This window comes from Bos indicus x Bos taurus, chromosome 14, assembly GCF_003369695.1.
Source record: "Bos indicus x Bos taurus breed Angus x Brahman F1 hybrid chromosome 14, Bos_hybrid_MaternalHap_v2.0, whole genome shotgun sequence".
Taxonomy (NCBI): Eukaryota; Metazoa; Chordata; class Mammalia; order Artiodactyla; family Bovidae; genus Bos; species Bos indicus x Bos taurus.
The window spans coordinates 33,794,460-33,811,324 of NC_040089.1; the positions used below are offsets into that span (position 1 = coordinate 33,794,460).

General features: G+C 40.5%; 1 protein-coding gene across 3 annotated transcripts in view; it reads right to left on the bottom strand.

Moving 5' to 3' along the window:
- The window catches only part of SLCO5A1 (solute carrier organic anion transporter family member 5A1), a 152,470-nt gene that overhangs the window by 12,677 nt on the left and 122,928 nt on the right, over positions 1-16,865 (bottom strand). For all 3 annotated transcript variants that reach the window (XM_027561150.1, XM_027561147.1, XM_027561148.1), the window contains one exon: positions 969-1,128. In XM_027561150.1, the coding sequence (XP_027416951.1) occupies positions 969-1,128 (160 nt within the window). The remainder of the gene's footprint in view (positions 1-968; positions 1,129-16,865) is intronic.

The window sequence follows — 16,865 nt, forward strand, 5'->3', positions numbered from 1 at the left end:
GAATCTCAATTCATCACCATAGTTTAAAACTCAGAGATCAAATATGACATCCCCAAGACACGCAGTCAACGGTATCATCCCATATCACCAGAACAAACAAAGGCACCTCAACCTTTCAATGAAAGCAGCCGCCTACAGTCTGTTGTTATGCAAAGAACGGAACCAGGCTCAATAAAGAACGGAGTAGAATATGAAAACCTTCTCCCACAGTATTACTGCCTATTTATAATTCACGGGAAAGTGAATTCTCAAAATAGCCTATTCTTGAACTGACAGAAATAACTTTACTCTGAACGTTTAAAAAAAAAATCTGAATTGATAGTCTATGAGAAATGGCCGCTGCCCATGTTCACAGGCTCTGAGCAGGGGAGGTGCTCTCCTGTTCTCTTCTAGCAGCACCGAGTATGGTCATCTAGACCTTCACATCCATCATCACAAGGGCCCTGTTGGGGTAGCAGAGGAGACATCCAGCACTCGACCTTATCAAGTTTCACTGGGTTGGCACAGGAAGTCACTAGAGGGGAATGATGTGGAATCAGATCACCATATTCAAAAACTCCAATTATCCCTGGGAAATAAAATAATAGTATTTATTGCATAATTTTCTTTCCTCCGGGTTTTTGACAGAAGCACATGTGCATTCATGCTCAGTTGCTTAGTCGTGTCCAACTCTTTGCGACCCCAGGGACTGTGGCCTACCAGGCTCCTCTGTCCATGGGATTCTCCAGGCAAGAATACTGAGTGGGTTGCCTGCCCTCCTCCAGGGGATCTTCCTGACTCAAGAATCAAACCTGCACCTCCTGTGCCTCCTGCATTGCAGGAGGATTCTTTACCCACTGAGCCACCTGGAAAGCCCTTGACAGAAAATATCCTGTATCTTATTTGAAGTTTTTGGAAAAGGGAGACTGAAGCATTCTGTTTGCACACAAAGTCCAACAACACGACAGGAGCTTGTGAAATATACTCACCCCGGTGCTCACATTCCCACTATTAACACAGCCAGCCAGACAAGGGTTAAAGTATGTAATTCCATCCGATCCACAGACTGGCTCATACTCATGTGTTTTACAACCACAGTTAACATTGCAGCTTCCTGTCAGATTCCTATGTGGCATGGTCAGAGAAGGTCTAAGAGAGAAAAGCAGATCATGAGCCGTTAACATTTGCAAAATAAAATTCACAGGACAGTTCTTGATGTTAAGTAAGGTGTCCGTTTTAGAGAATATGTCCCCACGAAATCAAAGCCATGGTACCAGGAAGTAGCACCCTAGATAATTATTTTTGTGACTTTAAAACAGAACAGAAAGAAAACATTTTTCAATTTTCCCATACTACAGACTTAGTACATTTGTATCATATTATTTATCATGCCTCAATTCCACCGTCCATCTTGGTAATCTGAGCTCAGTTCTAACCTTCATAGAACCTACTCACTCACTGCAGACACTTGGCTCTATATCGTAACAAATTGAGGCCTCAATTTCTTTAACTGTAAAATGGAAGAAATATTTTTGTGCCAAATTAATAATATTGTGATGAGGACACTAATATGGAATCCATCAATCAGGGCTATCAACACAAGTTCCTTTGACCAAAAGCCTTTGCTCTGAAATAAATTATCAAAGAAAGACAAGGGACTCTAGAATATCAAAAGAAGGTGTTTTTTTTTAAGACCATCAGGAATTAGAGCACTGGTTTGATTCAGACAACCAGAGAAGAACAATTAAACTCTCCTTCCCTCAAGAATGCCCAGATGTGGACTTCCCTAGTGGCCCACTGGTTAAGAATCCGCCTGCCAGTGCATGGGACGTGGGTTTGATCCCTGGTCTGAGAAGATTCCACAAGCTGAGGGGCAACAAAGCCTGTGCGCCACAACTACTGAGTCTATGTGCCCTCGAGCCCATGCTCCTCAACAAGAGAAGCCACCACAATAGAAGCCCATACATGGCCACTAGAGGGTAGCCCCCCGCCCCCGAAACTAGAGAGCCCACACACAGCAGTGAAGACCAGGCCCTGCCAAAAGCGTTAAGAAAAGAATGAGCAGATGTGGACTCCCAGGCAAACACAATAGGTTCTATTTTCTCATGAGATCATGATTTCTGATTCAAAGAAATGATGCAATGTGGAAAACACAAATCAAATCAGTTCAGGCAAGAAACAGAAAAGGGCAAAAAAGTCAAGTAAGGATAGATAGGGCCAGAGGGAGAAGCAGAAGGAAATGGCTAAGGAATGGCAGAGGCCGGCAGGTGCCCAGAGGGAACCCGAGGAAGGATGAAGGGGCTCTGAGTGCTCACATCCAATGACCTCCTTCCTTTGCTTTCGAAGCCACCATTTTCAGGTGTCACTCATGAAATACTGTTCCTAAAGCCACATGGGCTAGAAATGGCAGATTTCATTCACCTGTCCCATTACTCATCATCCATTCATTCAACAGATATTTAAGAGTGTCAGTCATGTGCTAGGATTTACCTTTAATGACTATGTTCAGAAACCATTCATCCAGAAGCCTCCTTTGTTTGTTTGAAGGCTTTTCTCCTGTAGCCTCCCTCACACCTCAATAACTGACTCATCAAATTTGAACAAAAGGAACAAACTCATAGCAATATTTAAACTTTATCAGGAAAGCCTTCCAAAGAGGGAAAAGTAAAATAAACTCTGGTCATTCCCATCCCTCCCCTGAAGTAATTTTTATCACAAGACTCATAATTATTGGGCTTCCCAGGTGGCGCTAGTGGTAAAGAACCTGCCTGCCAGTGCAGGAGACAGAAGAGACACAGGCTTGATCCCTGAGTCAAGAAGATGCCCTGGAGGAGGAAATGGCAACCCACGCCAGTATCCTTAGCTGGAGAGTCCCGTGGGCAGAGGAGCCTAGTGGGCTATAGTCCATAGGGTTGCAAAGACTCAGACACAACTGAAGCAACTTAGCACTCGTAATTCTTATGTTCACAATACCATAACGCTTGATATTTTGAATCATACCATTTGACAGTTTGAATATACCTTTAAAAGGTGATTCTAAACCAGTAGTTCTCCACAGGGGCAATTTTGGCAGTGTCAGGAGACATTTTTGTTCATCAGAACAAAAGGGTGCTACTGACATCTAGTGGGTAGGGGCCAGGGCTGCTTCTAAACGTCCAGTAGGGGCCTTCCCTGGTGGTCCAGTGGTTAAGGCTTCACCTTCCAGTGCAGGGGTGGTGGGTTCGATCCCTGGTTGGGGAACTAAGATCCCACATGCCTTGGGGTCAAAAAAACCAAAGCATAAAACAGAAGCAATATTGTAACAAATTCAACAAAGACTTTAAAAATGGCCCACATCAAAGAAATCTTAAATATGTATATCAGTGCATTTCAGTTCAGTCACTCAGTCGTGTCCGACTCTTTGCGACCCCATGAACCACAGCACGCCAGGCCTCCCTGTCCATCACCAACTCCCGGAGTCTGCCCAAACCCATGTCCATTGAGTCAGTGATGCCATCCAACCATCTCATCCTCTGTCGTCCCCTTCTCCTCCTGCCCTCAATCTAAATATATAAATATATGTAAAGAGCCCAACAATACCCAGAACAGCCCTTGCCCCACAAGAAAGAATAAACTAACCCAAATCTCAGTACTGTATACAGATCTGAGAAACTCTGTTCTAGACCTATTTCCACATTTCATGGATGATGAAATGGATGTCCCAGGAAGCAGATGAGGCTGCTTCGTGCTATTTTAACTGGCATCACATAAAACATATTCTTTGTGCATTACTCTTCACTAGTTCTTCAAGAACCAAATTGCAAGCCATGATCAAATAAAAGGAATTTACATGCCTGCATGCATAGTCACTAAAAATGACAGGCTTCAAATACATACAATAGGGTTATTACTATGCCTATTTAGAAGTCACAAGGAATTTCTTATTAACAGCATGCTTTGTATTCATTTATGACAGCCACAGATTCCAAATACCTCTCCTTTGTGGGTATGTTCACTCAAGAGAAAGGAATCTAAAGAGAATGTCAACACACATGATGACAGGAAGGCAAAAGATTTCCTGAGTTCTGGAAACAAAGGCACACTCCCAGGTCACCCTTGGGTACACTTGCTCTTCTCTTGAGATCATGATGTCTGATACAAAGAAATGATGGAGTATCAAAAGTTTTAACAAAATCCAAAGAAACAACAAATATAAAAGCAGTGGGAAAGGCCATAGTGGCACAAAGAAAGAAAGATGCTGACACAGTTAATCCTTTACACTGCCCTGATTAAAAAAATTATTTTTAAGAATAATACTGTCAGGCTTTCCTGGTAACTCAGAGGGTAAAGAATCTGCCTGCAATGCGGGAGACCTGGGTTTGATCCCTGGGTCAGGAAGATCCCCTGGAAAAGGGAATGGCAACCCACTCCAGTATTCTTGCCTGGAGAATTCCATGGACAGAGGAGCCTGGCAGGCTACAAAGGGGTAGCAAAGAGCCAGACACGACTGAGCGACTAACACTTTCACTTTGTTTCTGCCAATGCAGGAGACAAGAGTTTGATTACTGACCCGGGAAGATCCCACATGTTGTGGAGCAAGTAAGTCCGTCGGCCACAATTATTGAGCCTGTGCTCTAGAGCCCAGGAGCCGCAACCACTGAGCTGCTGCTGCTGCTATGTCACTTCAGTCGTGTCCCTGGGATTCTCCAGACAAGAACACTGGAGTGGGTTGCCATTTCCTTCTCCGATGCATGAAAGTGAAAAGTGAAAGAGCCCCTACCAGCAAAGCCCGTGCTCCTCAACAAGAGAAGCTACAGCAATGAGACGCCCACACATCACAACCAGAGAGTAGCCCCTGCTCGGCACAACCAGAGAAAGCCCATGCAGAGCAATGAAGACCCTGCAGAGTCATAAATAAATTACTTTTAAAAAGAAAGAATAATAATGTCTTATTTCACTATAACTTAGGCTCCAGAAGACAGACTGGATTATAATAATAGTGCAAGTGTTGAAATCTGAGTCACACCAAGCAACCTCTTATTAGCTGAGCTGTGCCTGTCCTGGGAGAACACAATGCAGGATCCACACTCATCCTTGTGCAAAGGGACGGTATCACCTTTCCAGTAAACAAAAAATCTCCGACAAGTCACCCTTGCAAGCAAGAGGCTCATGTAAACTCAAGGTCCATGTAAGTGTTCTTTCCATGCCAGGAACAAGGACTCACTAACAAATGCCTTATAACTGCATGGTCCAAGCTGGAAACCTGAGTCACACATGACACATTACTATAAAAATCATGGAATAATAGAATTAGAGAGATGGGAGGAGTTTCTGAGGTTAACTAAGATAACTGACTAATTTCAAAGCCTAGGAAACTATGAGAGGTATAATGACATGCCCTACCTTCATTGAAGCTTTAAGAAAACTAGCCTTAAGAAAACTAGCCACAGGGAGACTAAAATGAACAAAAAACAGGAAAGAAGAGTAAGCGTGCTGCCTAATCTTCATTAAATCAACTGCTTAAGGATTGATGCTTATTTACAGTAATATACAACAATAAATGTCTTCCCAGGTGGCTCAGAGGTAAAGAATCCGCCTGCCAGTACAGGAGATGCCAGAGACATGGGTTCAATCCCTGGGTCAGGAAGATTCCCTGGAGAAGAAAATGGCAATCCACTCCAGTATTCTTGCCTGAAAAATTCCATGGACAGAGGAGCTTGGCAGGCTATATAGTCCATGAGGTCGCAAAGAGTCATTCATGACCAAGCGACTGAGCACACACATACAACAATAAAACAGACAGTGACTTAATGTAAGCAGCGGGCCAAGGAGAAAAGGAAAGATATACCCATATGAATTCAGAGTTCCAAAGAATAGCAAGAAGAAACAAGAAAGCCTTCCTAAGTGATCAGTGCAAGAAATAGAGAGGGAAAAAAGAATGGTAAAGACTAGAGATATCTTCAAGGAAATTAGAGACACCAAGGGAACATTTCATGCAAAGATGTGCACAATAAAGGACAGAAATGGTATGGACCTAACAAAGGCAGAAGGTATTAAAAACAGGTGGCAAGAATACACAGAAAAACTATACAAAAAAAAAAAAAATCATCATGACCCAGATAATCATGATGGTCTGATCACTCACCTAGAGCCAGACAGTCTGGAGTCCAAAGTCAAGTGAACTCAGGAAGAATCACTATGAACAAGGCTTGTGAAGGTGATGGAATTCCAGCTGAGCTATTTCAAATCCTACAAGATGATGCTGTGAAAGTGCTGCAACTCAATATGCCAGCAAATTTGGAAAACTCAGCAGTGACCACAGGACTGGAAAAGGTCAGTTTTCATTTCAATCCCCAAAAAAAGCAATGTCAGGAATGTTCAAACTACCACATAATTGCACTCATTTCACACTCCAGCAAAGTAATGCTCAAAATTCTCCAAGCCAGGCTTCAACACTATGTGAACTGAGAACTTCCAGATGTTCAAGCTGAATTTAGAAAAGGCAGAGGAATCAGAGATCAGTTGCCAACATCCGTTGGATCAAAGAAAAAGCAGGAGAGCTCCAGAAAAAACATCTACTTCTGCTTCTTTGACTATGCCAAAGCCTTTGACTGTGTGGATCACAACGAATTCTGCCTCTTGAGAAACCTGTATGCACATCAAGAAGCAACAGTTAGAACCAGACATGGAACAACAGACTGGTTCCAAACTGGGAAAGGAGTACGTCAAGGCTGTATATTGTCATCCTGCTTGTTTAACTTATATGCAGGGTACATCATGTGAAATGTTGGGCTGGATGAAACACAAGCTGGAATCAAGATTGCCGGGAGAAATATCAGTAACTCAGATGACACCACCCTTAAGGCAGAAAGCGAAGAGGAACTAAAGAACTTCTTGATAAAGATGAAAAAGAGAGTAAAAAATTTGGCTTAAAACTCAACATTCAAAAAAACAAGATCATGGCATCTGGTTCCATCACTTCATGGCAAATGGATGGGGAAACAATGAAAACAATGACAGACTATTTTCTTGGGTTCCAAAATCACTGCAGATGGTAACTGCAGCCACGAAATTAAAAGATTCTTGCTCCTTGGAAGAAAAGCTATGATAAAGCTAAACAGCACATTAAAAAGCAGAGACATCACTTTGCCAACAAAGGCCATCTAGTCAAAGCTACGGTTTTTCCGGTAGTCATGAATGGATGTGAGAGTTCGACCATTAAGAAGGCTGAGCACCGAAGAATTGATGCTTTTGAACTGTGGTGTTGGAGAAAACACTTAAGAGTCCCTTGGACTGCAATGAGATCAAATCAGTCAATCCTAAAGGACATCAATCCTGACTATTCATTGGAAGGACTGATGATGAAGCTGAAGCTCCAGTATGCTGGCCACCTGATGTGAAGAGCTGACTCATTGGAAAAGACCCTGATGCTGGGAAAGATTGAAGGCAGAAGAGAAGGGGATGACAGAGATGAGATGGATGGATGGCATCACTGACTCAATGGACGTGAGTTTAAGCAAGCTTCGGGCGATGGTGAAGGACAGGGTAGCCTGGCGTGCTGCAGTCCATGAGTCCATAAGGGTGGTGTCATCTGAGTTACTGATATTTCTCCTGGCAATCTTGATTCCAGCTTGTGTTTCATCCAGCCCGGCATTTCACATGATGTACCCTGCATATAAGTCAAACAAGCAGGATGACAACATACAGCCTGAGTGACTGAACAACGACAGTTCTGTGTAAGTGGCCACACTTTAGCTTGAGTGTTCTGCTCCTTCTTCTTCCTCTACTGTGGCTTTCCTGGCACTTAGTTCTCGCTGTGCCTAAGCGTTAGAGTCAGAGGGAGCTGGTTTAGGGAACTCCCTGGCGGTCCAGTGTTAGGACCACTGTACCTTCGCTGCTGAAGACAGGTTTAATCCCTGGTCAGGGAACTAAGATCTCACAAGCTGTGTGGCAAGATCAAAATATAAGAGTTGGTTCAACTCCATATCCACAATTCTCAAGCACCACAAACAAATCTAGAGAGATTTCATTTGTGTAATAGAGATCAGGCTATCCAAATGCCAGGGTTCTTGGGGAAGATTAGATGAGTAAATAGATGTCCAGGGTCCAGCAAGTTCCTAGCATATAACAGGCACTGAGATGTTGGTGTGCTTTCTTTATCCAGACAGGGCAGAAGCCAGAAGGAATAAAAGTAGCACAAAGAGTACAAAAGGCCTTCGTGATGATTTTCTTTTCAAAAAAAAGATGTCATCTTCTTATATACTCCTACAGAGAAATGTTGGAAAACTGGATGCAGATCCAGTTTCCTGCGTAACATTTAGTAACTCTGTGTGTGTGTGTGTGTGTGTGTGTGTGTGCACACGTGTGGGCACGCACACAAGAGCTCAGTCTTGTCTGACTCTTTGCAACCCCATGGCCTGTAGCCCACCAAGCTCCTCTATTCATGGAATTTTTCCAGGCACAAATACTGGAGTGGGTTGTCATTTCTTACTCCAGGGGATCTTCCCAACCCAAGGATAGAACCCACATCTCTTGTGACTCCTGTGTTGGCAGGCACATTCTTTACCAATGGACCACCTGACCCTTGGGCCAAACCTAACAGTCAACGGCTGTCAATGCCCCTCCTGCCTACAAGAGGCAAAAGAGACATAATCAACACAGAAGAAAATGAGATAATCCACATGGATAGCTTATACTTCCCCGAGAACTATAGTCATAAAAGTTACCATTTCTGTACCCAGTCATTCTTTTTATTGTTAAAGCTTCTTTTAGCTTCGTAGTTAACAAATTCAAACCAGGTGTAACTACAAATTTACATATAAAACACTACATCTTATACAAACCATCTCTTTAAATCCAGAATCATTTTTAATAAAATGATGTATCCTCTGTATAATGTTTTGAAATGCCTTCATTTTTAAAGTAATACATATTCATTGCAGAAATTTTGGAAAATACAAAAGGACTGAAAGACGAAATTAAACTCACACAGTTATGCTATAATCCAGAAACAGCCACCATTATGTACTTAGCATATTACTTTCTTTCACTGTTTTTTCAGTTGGCATACAAATTAATGCTAATAACATATTGTTATCATTATTTCAGAGTCTTCTAAATTCTGTTTTTCCTGCTAACATTACGTGATAAACATTCTCTATTGACTATGTTAATATGAGGTTATAAATGGCAAATTTAGTCCTGAGTTTATTAATAGTCATAGGTTCAAGGTTTAGTGTGCTTAAACAGATATTATATAGTTTTAAAGAGTTCCTATGATATCTTTAGATCTCAGTCACAAAATTTAAAAACTCACTGGAAAGAAAATCTGCTCTATTTTTTACCCTCTTGATACTCTTAAAATGAAAACAAATTTGGTTTGTACCTCCCAAGTAGAGCCAAAAATAGATAAAATCGTATACTTGCAGCTAGAAATTAACTGTAAGTCTAATAATAGAAGTAGCCAAGATAACCAGAAATACATATACCTATACACAGACATATATAAGATCCTTTAAGTAAACTGTTCTCTATTTTTGAGGAATTTCCTTTAAAATTAGTTATAATAGATAAAAGATCTGGAATGGCACCCCCAAAAAAAGCAATAGAAAAAAAAAAAACTTTAGAGCATTAAACTGTCTGAATGGCTTAATTAAGAGAAATCAGGAATGCGCTGACTAGAAATGCTAGTCACTCAAGGGCTGGTAGTAGAATAATACTATCTAAATAATGGCAGTATGTTGAATATGCTCCTTTGTGCTATACAGTGGGACCTTGTCATTTATCCATTCTGTACAAGATCGTTTGCATCTGCTAATCCTTAACTCCCTGTCCTTCCCTCCCCCACCACCTCCCCCTTGGCTACCACAAGTCTATTCTCTATGCTGATTCAATATCCGGTGATAAACCATAATGGAAAGGAATGCTTTTAAAAACGTTTATAGGTGTGTAGGGAGAAGGCAATGGCACCCAACTCCAGTACTCTTGCCTGGAAAATCCCATGGACGGAAGAGCCTGGTAGGCTGCAGTCCATGGGGTCGATAAGAGTTGGACACGACTGAGCGACTTCACTTTCACTTTTCACTTTCATGCACTGGAGGAGGAAATGGCAACCCACTCCAGTGTTCTTGCCTGGAGAATCCCAGGGACGGCGGGGCCTGGTGGGCTGCAGTCTATGGGGTCGCACAGAGTCGGACACGACTAAAGCGACTTAGCAGTAGCAGCAGCATAGGTGTGTAAGTGAGTCACTTCGCTGTACAGCAGAGATTAGCACAACACTGTCAATCAACTATTCTCCAATTAAATAATAATATTTAAAATAAATAGTGGCAGGATGGCAAGTTCAGGAGTGGTGACAAAGATGATGAATATACCTTTCACCAAAGGTCTGAATTAACAGACTGTATTTAATATCTATAGTCTTAACCTCGGCACAATGAAACTATATTAAGAGAAGTAACTTCAGGAGAATACCCCAAACCCTGAGATTTTGGACCTGTGGACAGGTAGACACACTCCATCCAACAGTCACTACTGAACTCAGAAAATAGAAAATGCTTCTTCATCATGTCATAACTCAAGAAATCATCCCTAGAAAAATTCTGGCCCGGTAACTCAAGTCTCAAAATCAGAAGATGATATAATAGACTTTAGTTTAAGTTCAAAAAGATGACACTGACAGATGAAAGATACTAAAGCAAGAATTATTAAGTGATTTATCAGACTTAGTACTGTTGAAAAATTTTGTACATGGACATCAGACTTAACCTCACTTGAATACATTTTTGAAGGTAAAGAGCAAGTAACTCACATTATGCAATGTGTTTATATAAAGTATTGCTTTGGAGTAGGAAATGGTAACCCACTCCAGTATTCTTGCCTAGAGAATTCCATGGACAGAGGAACCTGGTGGGCTATAGCTCATGGGGTCGCAAAGAGTCCAACATGACTGAGTGACTGAGCACACACACACAAAGTATTGCTTAAGCTACAGTTTTCACTCTTTTGGCTACAAAATGACTAGGACACACCTGTGTGAAACACAGTTCAGTGACACAGAGGGAAAGCAAACCCCATTTTTTAATTAAAACTGCAGGGAAATTGTGTGAGCTGGGGAAGCAGATGTAATTACTTGAGTTAGAAGTGGGCCAGGATACTATCTAGAGCTACTAGGATCTTTCATGAAAAATCATCACACTCTCAAATCTGAATTTTTTTTTTTTTTACCTTCAATTTTGCCTTCTTGGGGTTAGAACACTTTTAACATGAGATATCTACCCTCTTAACAAAATTTTAAGTGTACAATACAGAATCGTTGACTAAAGTTATACAGCAGATGTCTAGAGCTTACTCACATTTTTTGTCAGTACTGTTTTTAGAAAAATGAAGATTTATTTTGAAGGGAAGTCAATAAATCTTTAATAGGATCTATATGGAATAACAAGATTAATATTACTGTTTAAATGACCAACAAATACCCGAAGGTATTTGGACCAAAGTTTAGCACAGTTTCCAGTGTCTGCCTGTCTCATAAAGATGTGTGTGCATCAGTGAGTGCTCAGTCGTGTCTGACTCTTTTGTGACTCCATGGACTGTAGCCTGCCAGGCTCTTCTGTCCATGGGATCCCAGGCAAGAATACTGGAATGGGTTGCCATTTCCTTCTCTAGGGGATCTTCCTGACCCAGGGAGTGAACCCGCATGCTCCTACTTGGCAGGCAGGTTCTTTACCACTGAGCTACTAGGGAATCCCCTTGTAAAGACACTTCTCTCTAAATTCAGAAGATAAAGGAAATTGGAGACCTGATGTTTTGTGTGGTGGGAGGGATTGTCTAGGGCCATTTAGTGAAGTGGGCATGCCTCCTTTTGGCATCATCAACATTAGAGCTTATTCATCTTGCTTTATTGAAATGTGGTTTCCACTGATTAGTAACTCCATAAGGCCAAATCGTTCTCCATTATATGTATATGACATTTATATATTATAAATATTTATATGACATTTTATTCATCCACTGATGGGCCATTGAGGTTGTCTCTACATCTTGGCTAACAAATCTGAATTTTCTAAGGGAACCACTAATAACACATTAGGTTCATTCTACAAAAAAAAAAAAAAACGAAACAGTGACTCCATTTAGGCTCAACAGGAAAAGTTCATCCTCCTAAAACATCCCAGCTGCATCCCAGGAACTTAGGTATCTCTTGAGTACTCGATGCTAATTCAAAGTCACTCACTACTTTAATGTCAGAAAATTCACCATGTTGGTGAGCCTGGATCTTGTCATACAAACCTTAGTAAGCGGAATTGGCTTTTTATATTGTGCTTCCTTCTTTATGTTTCTTTTCTTCTTTCTGGACAGTTTAATAAGCAAAAATATCACATTCAAAATCCAAATCCTAGCTGTATCATTTTCTAGTTGTGTGACTTTAAGCAAGTTATTTCATCCCTCTGAATCCCTTTCTCCTCATATTTAAAATGAGAAAAATAACATCAAAGAATTATTTAACAATTGCTCATTATTGTAGGTTTTATTCCATTTTAGCATCTCAATAATTCTAAGAGATCGTTACTAATATTAGCCCACCTTAATTATGAGGAAATTGAGGTACAGAGAGGTTAAGGAATTTGCCAAGTACCTTATTCAATCTTCAGAGCAATTCAACAGTGTTAATACTATCCATATCCTCACTCTGCAGACGTGGAAACCAAGCACAGAGATGATTAACTAATCTGCCATCCTCACACAGTGAGGGTGCGGCAAGGCCATGGAGTCGCACAATACTGACAGAAATGGATGCGTTCTCTACAGTTTTCTGAGTAAAGAGGTGATGTGTGCACTTAGATATGTGCCTACATGAAATACAAAGTGTAAAACAGCACCTCAGCGTACTGCTCAGAAAGGACAAAAACTCTAAAACAGATAATCTGGGTTTCATTCTGTTCCACTCATTATTAACTGACGACTTTGGGCAAATCATTGACACTCTAAGCCTTTAACTGAAACGCAGCTAATAACATATACAGCAAAGTGATGTTGTAAGCAGTGTATATAAAAGATATGTACAACTGCCAATCACCATACCTGAGCCCAACAGGTGTCTAACAAGGGCTCCTCTCTTCACTGCCACTCCCTTCATCTCTCTCTTTATCAGCTTTAAAGGAGAAAAATCCCACATGCAAGCTCAAAATCAAGCACAGCTGTTTTTACTAGGCAGGCCAACCATGTCCTGATGAACATGTGCACTGCACAAAAGCACCCAGCCAAGGAGCAAGGAGAGGTTGAAATGTAGCCCATTCCCTGTATGGAGAAAGGGCCCCATGATTCTTCACACAAAGTCTCTGAAAGTGTCAAACCTGTGCAGCTGTACCACCCATTCAACTTTAATTCTCTTCCTAGAAGTATTTGGGGAACCAGAGGAATTCTCCAAGGAAACTGGGGTTTTCTTTCACCAATTTAATAAATTTTGATGAAGTCAGGCTGCAAATACTAGAATGAATGGACCCTTGCAGCAACCCCTGGCACTCTAATCAAGTTTCTCTTTGTTGAATAAGATTAAATGAAAAGAAGTATACCATAAGTCATGGATTTAGATAATTACAATGTTTATTTACATCTTACTAATTTCAGCATCACTATTTAAGTACTGTCCCAGCACAAAGGTAGGTGCCAGACATTCATTAATCTTTCAAAAAGGAAAAAAAAAAAAAAGTTGCTTTGCATAATCTAGAAAGGAAGGGAGTAAAGCCAAGAAACTAACTTTTTTTCAACATATACTAAGTGGTGGATTCTGGGAAATATCTTCCTGTACATAACCCTCAAAATCAAAGCTACAAACATTTGTTTATAATATTTAAATGATTCAAAACTGGAGGTTGAGGATGGAGGAAGGAAACATTGACTTTTCATTTGTTACACTTCTGCAGTATTTTAATTCTTTCAATCACATGTATTTTACTTTATGCTTACAACCAGGTATGAATGACATTAATTCCATTTTATATATGAGGAAACCAAGAGTCAACAATATTAGATTATTTTTTACAATGTCACACAGCTAGGAAATGATGGCACAAGTACTTGCCTTTGAAAATAAGACTACCTTTGACCAAGGAACGAGAGGGGAGACAAATTCAAGGAATTCTTCCTTGGGATCTCAGTTTTCTCACTAATAAGGCACACTGGGTTGTCTGACAAGAAAAAGAAGGTAAGGTTAAGGTAAAAAAATTGAAGAAAGAAATTTTTAAAAATGGAACCACCAATATGGAACATATAGGAGAGGAAGCTGACTAGGGCCAAGTAAATGGATTGCTCAGCAAAGATGAGGGCCTGCTAAGAATGGAACTCATCAATTTGTAATGGAGCCAATCAGCACAATTATATAATTTTTTTCCCAGTAGTGCTGGGGAGTCCAGAATCAGTTAATTCAGGATTGGAAAGACTAATGTGGGTTTAAGCAAAAGCTTTAGAAGTCTTGAGGGGACTTGCAATTTAAAAGCAGATAAGACACGGAATCTGCCTTCTATCTCTTCCGAGAAAGCACTTAAAAGTAAGTATGATGAAAAAGGATGGAGCTTGCAAAGAGAAATGGAAAGAGTGACACCAGACTCTGTGAAAATATCAAGTGGATAAGCAAAGGGGCATGTGAAATGAGCAGATACCACCTTGGAGAGAAGCCAGCCTGCCCCATGGAATCTCTACAAAGCTCTGAACCCAAATCCAACAGCAGCCAAAAGTGACCACAAAGCTCAAAACAATGGGACCCAGTGGAGATCCGAGGGAAAGAAACTGAATCAGTGGGCCTTTCCATTCTCATACCCACATGCCTTCAGAGCTCTGAAATTCATCGAAAAGCTCTTCTTCAAAAGAAATAGGAAAAAATGTTAAGAGCTAAGCTTCTACCTTAGATATAGACAACCCAGAATAAAATTCCCTCATTCTTGCATGAAAGGAGGTGAGGAAGAGAAGGGGACATATAACCTGAATGATGCTAGATGAGTCTTGTCAACCTGTAAAACCTAGAGTAAACAAACAGAAAAATTGATATTTAAAATTAAATGATAAAATATAAGAAAAAGAAACAAAGTTAAAAATTTTGAATTATATGCACAGAGATCTGAGAAGATATTACTCTTGTTAAAATAATATCAGGATGTTATGAAAAGGGAACACTCACAATACAATGAGAAAAAATATTCTCAAAATGTTAAGTTAACATAAAAAATAAAAATCAGGTTTGGAGAAATATCATAGAAAACAGCATATGAAATATGAGAGAACAAATTAAACATACAGGCAACCAGTCTATAAGTTCCAACATCTGAATAATAGATACCCTGGAAAACATGGGGAAAATGAAGAGCAGAGAATGAGTTAAAGATACTGATGAAAATCTACCTGAGGTAAAAAAAATTAAAAAGACATACGTGTTAGATTAGAAGAGTTCCAAGATTATCTAATACAGTGAATGAACAAAGCCCTAGGCCAAGACATCCATGCATCCATGCATCCATCCACTCACTCATACAACAAACACTGCTGCAGATGCTTTTTTTTTAGTGCAAGTCGTTCAGTCACATCCAACTCTTTGCGACCCCACGGACTATACATCCATGAAATTCTCCAGGCCAGAATGCTGGAGTGGGTAGCCATTCCCTTCTCAAGGGGATCTTCCCAACCCATGGATTGAACCTAGGACTCTAGCATTGTAGGCAGATTCTTTACCAGCTGAGCTGCCAGGGAAGCCCTGTTGTAGAATGAGGCTGCAAATGTTATGTAGGCAACTATAGTAACTGTTCTCAAGGAGCTAATATTTTAGAGAAAAAAAGACAACAGTAAAGCAAGTAAACAAGAGAATTTCAGACAGTGGCGAGTGCTATGAGGAAACTGAAGAGAGGCGATATGATAAAGGATGAGGGGGGAGTGAGCTCCTTAGATTGGACAGAGAGGGAAAGTCTCTCTGAGAATGTGACATTCTCAAGACAGAACTACAGGGTAGAGCATTCCTTATGAAATTTCAAAGCACCTTGAATGAAAAATATCCTCAAAACTTCCAAACAAAAGCTGGTCACAGAGAGATGAGAACTTGAATTGAAATTAAATGTGTTAAGTATCCCTGCAGCATTAAATGACAGATAATAGGCTTCCTGTCCCTGGTGGTACAGTGGATAAGAATCCACCTGCCAAGGCAGGGGACATGGGTTCAATCCTTGGTCTGGGAAGATCCCACATGCCAAGGGCAATTAAAGCCCATGAGCAGCAAGTACTGAGTCCATGCGCCCTAGAGCCTGTGCTCTGCAACAAGAGAAGCCACCACAATGAGAAGCCTGTGTGCCTCAACGAAGAGTAGTCCCTGCTCACCGCAACTAGAGAAAGCCCACTTGCAGCAAAAAAGACCCAGTGCAACTCAAAAATAAGCAAATAAAAATGTTAGATGACCAAACAATGGTTTCAGAGTTCTCAGAAAAAAAATATTTAACCTGTAATTCTATACCCACTCTAACTACCATTTAAATGTGAAAGAATAATAAAGACATTTTAATAAACTTACGGATTGAGAAAGCTTTTCTTACCATGAACCCTTCCCTAGGAAGTTACCCAAGGACTTTTTTCTGGCAGAAAGAAGAGTTAACAAAGAAATAACTACATAGACAACCACCAGTGGGTACAACTGAGATCTGTGAAAGGAAGTTCATGGAAATAAGTTATGCAAAAGAGCATTCAGTCCAACTGAAACAAGATTATGGAGAGTTTCTGGAAAAAGAAGGATTTAATAAACCAGAAAGTATAATTGAGAACTTATATACACAGGCAAGATGAAGGTCCTTAGTAGGAGAAAGAACAGGCCTTTGGAACTCAAAGACAAACAACACAAGAAATTCATGGTCCAAATATGATACAGTTTTAAG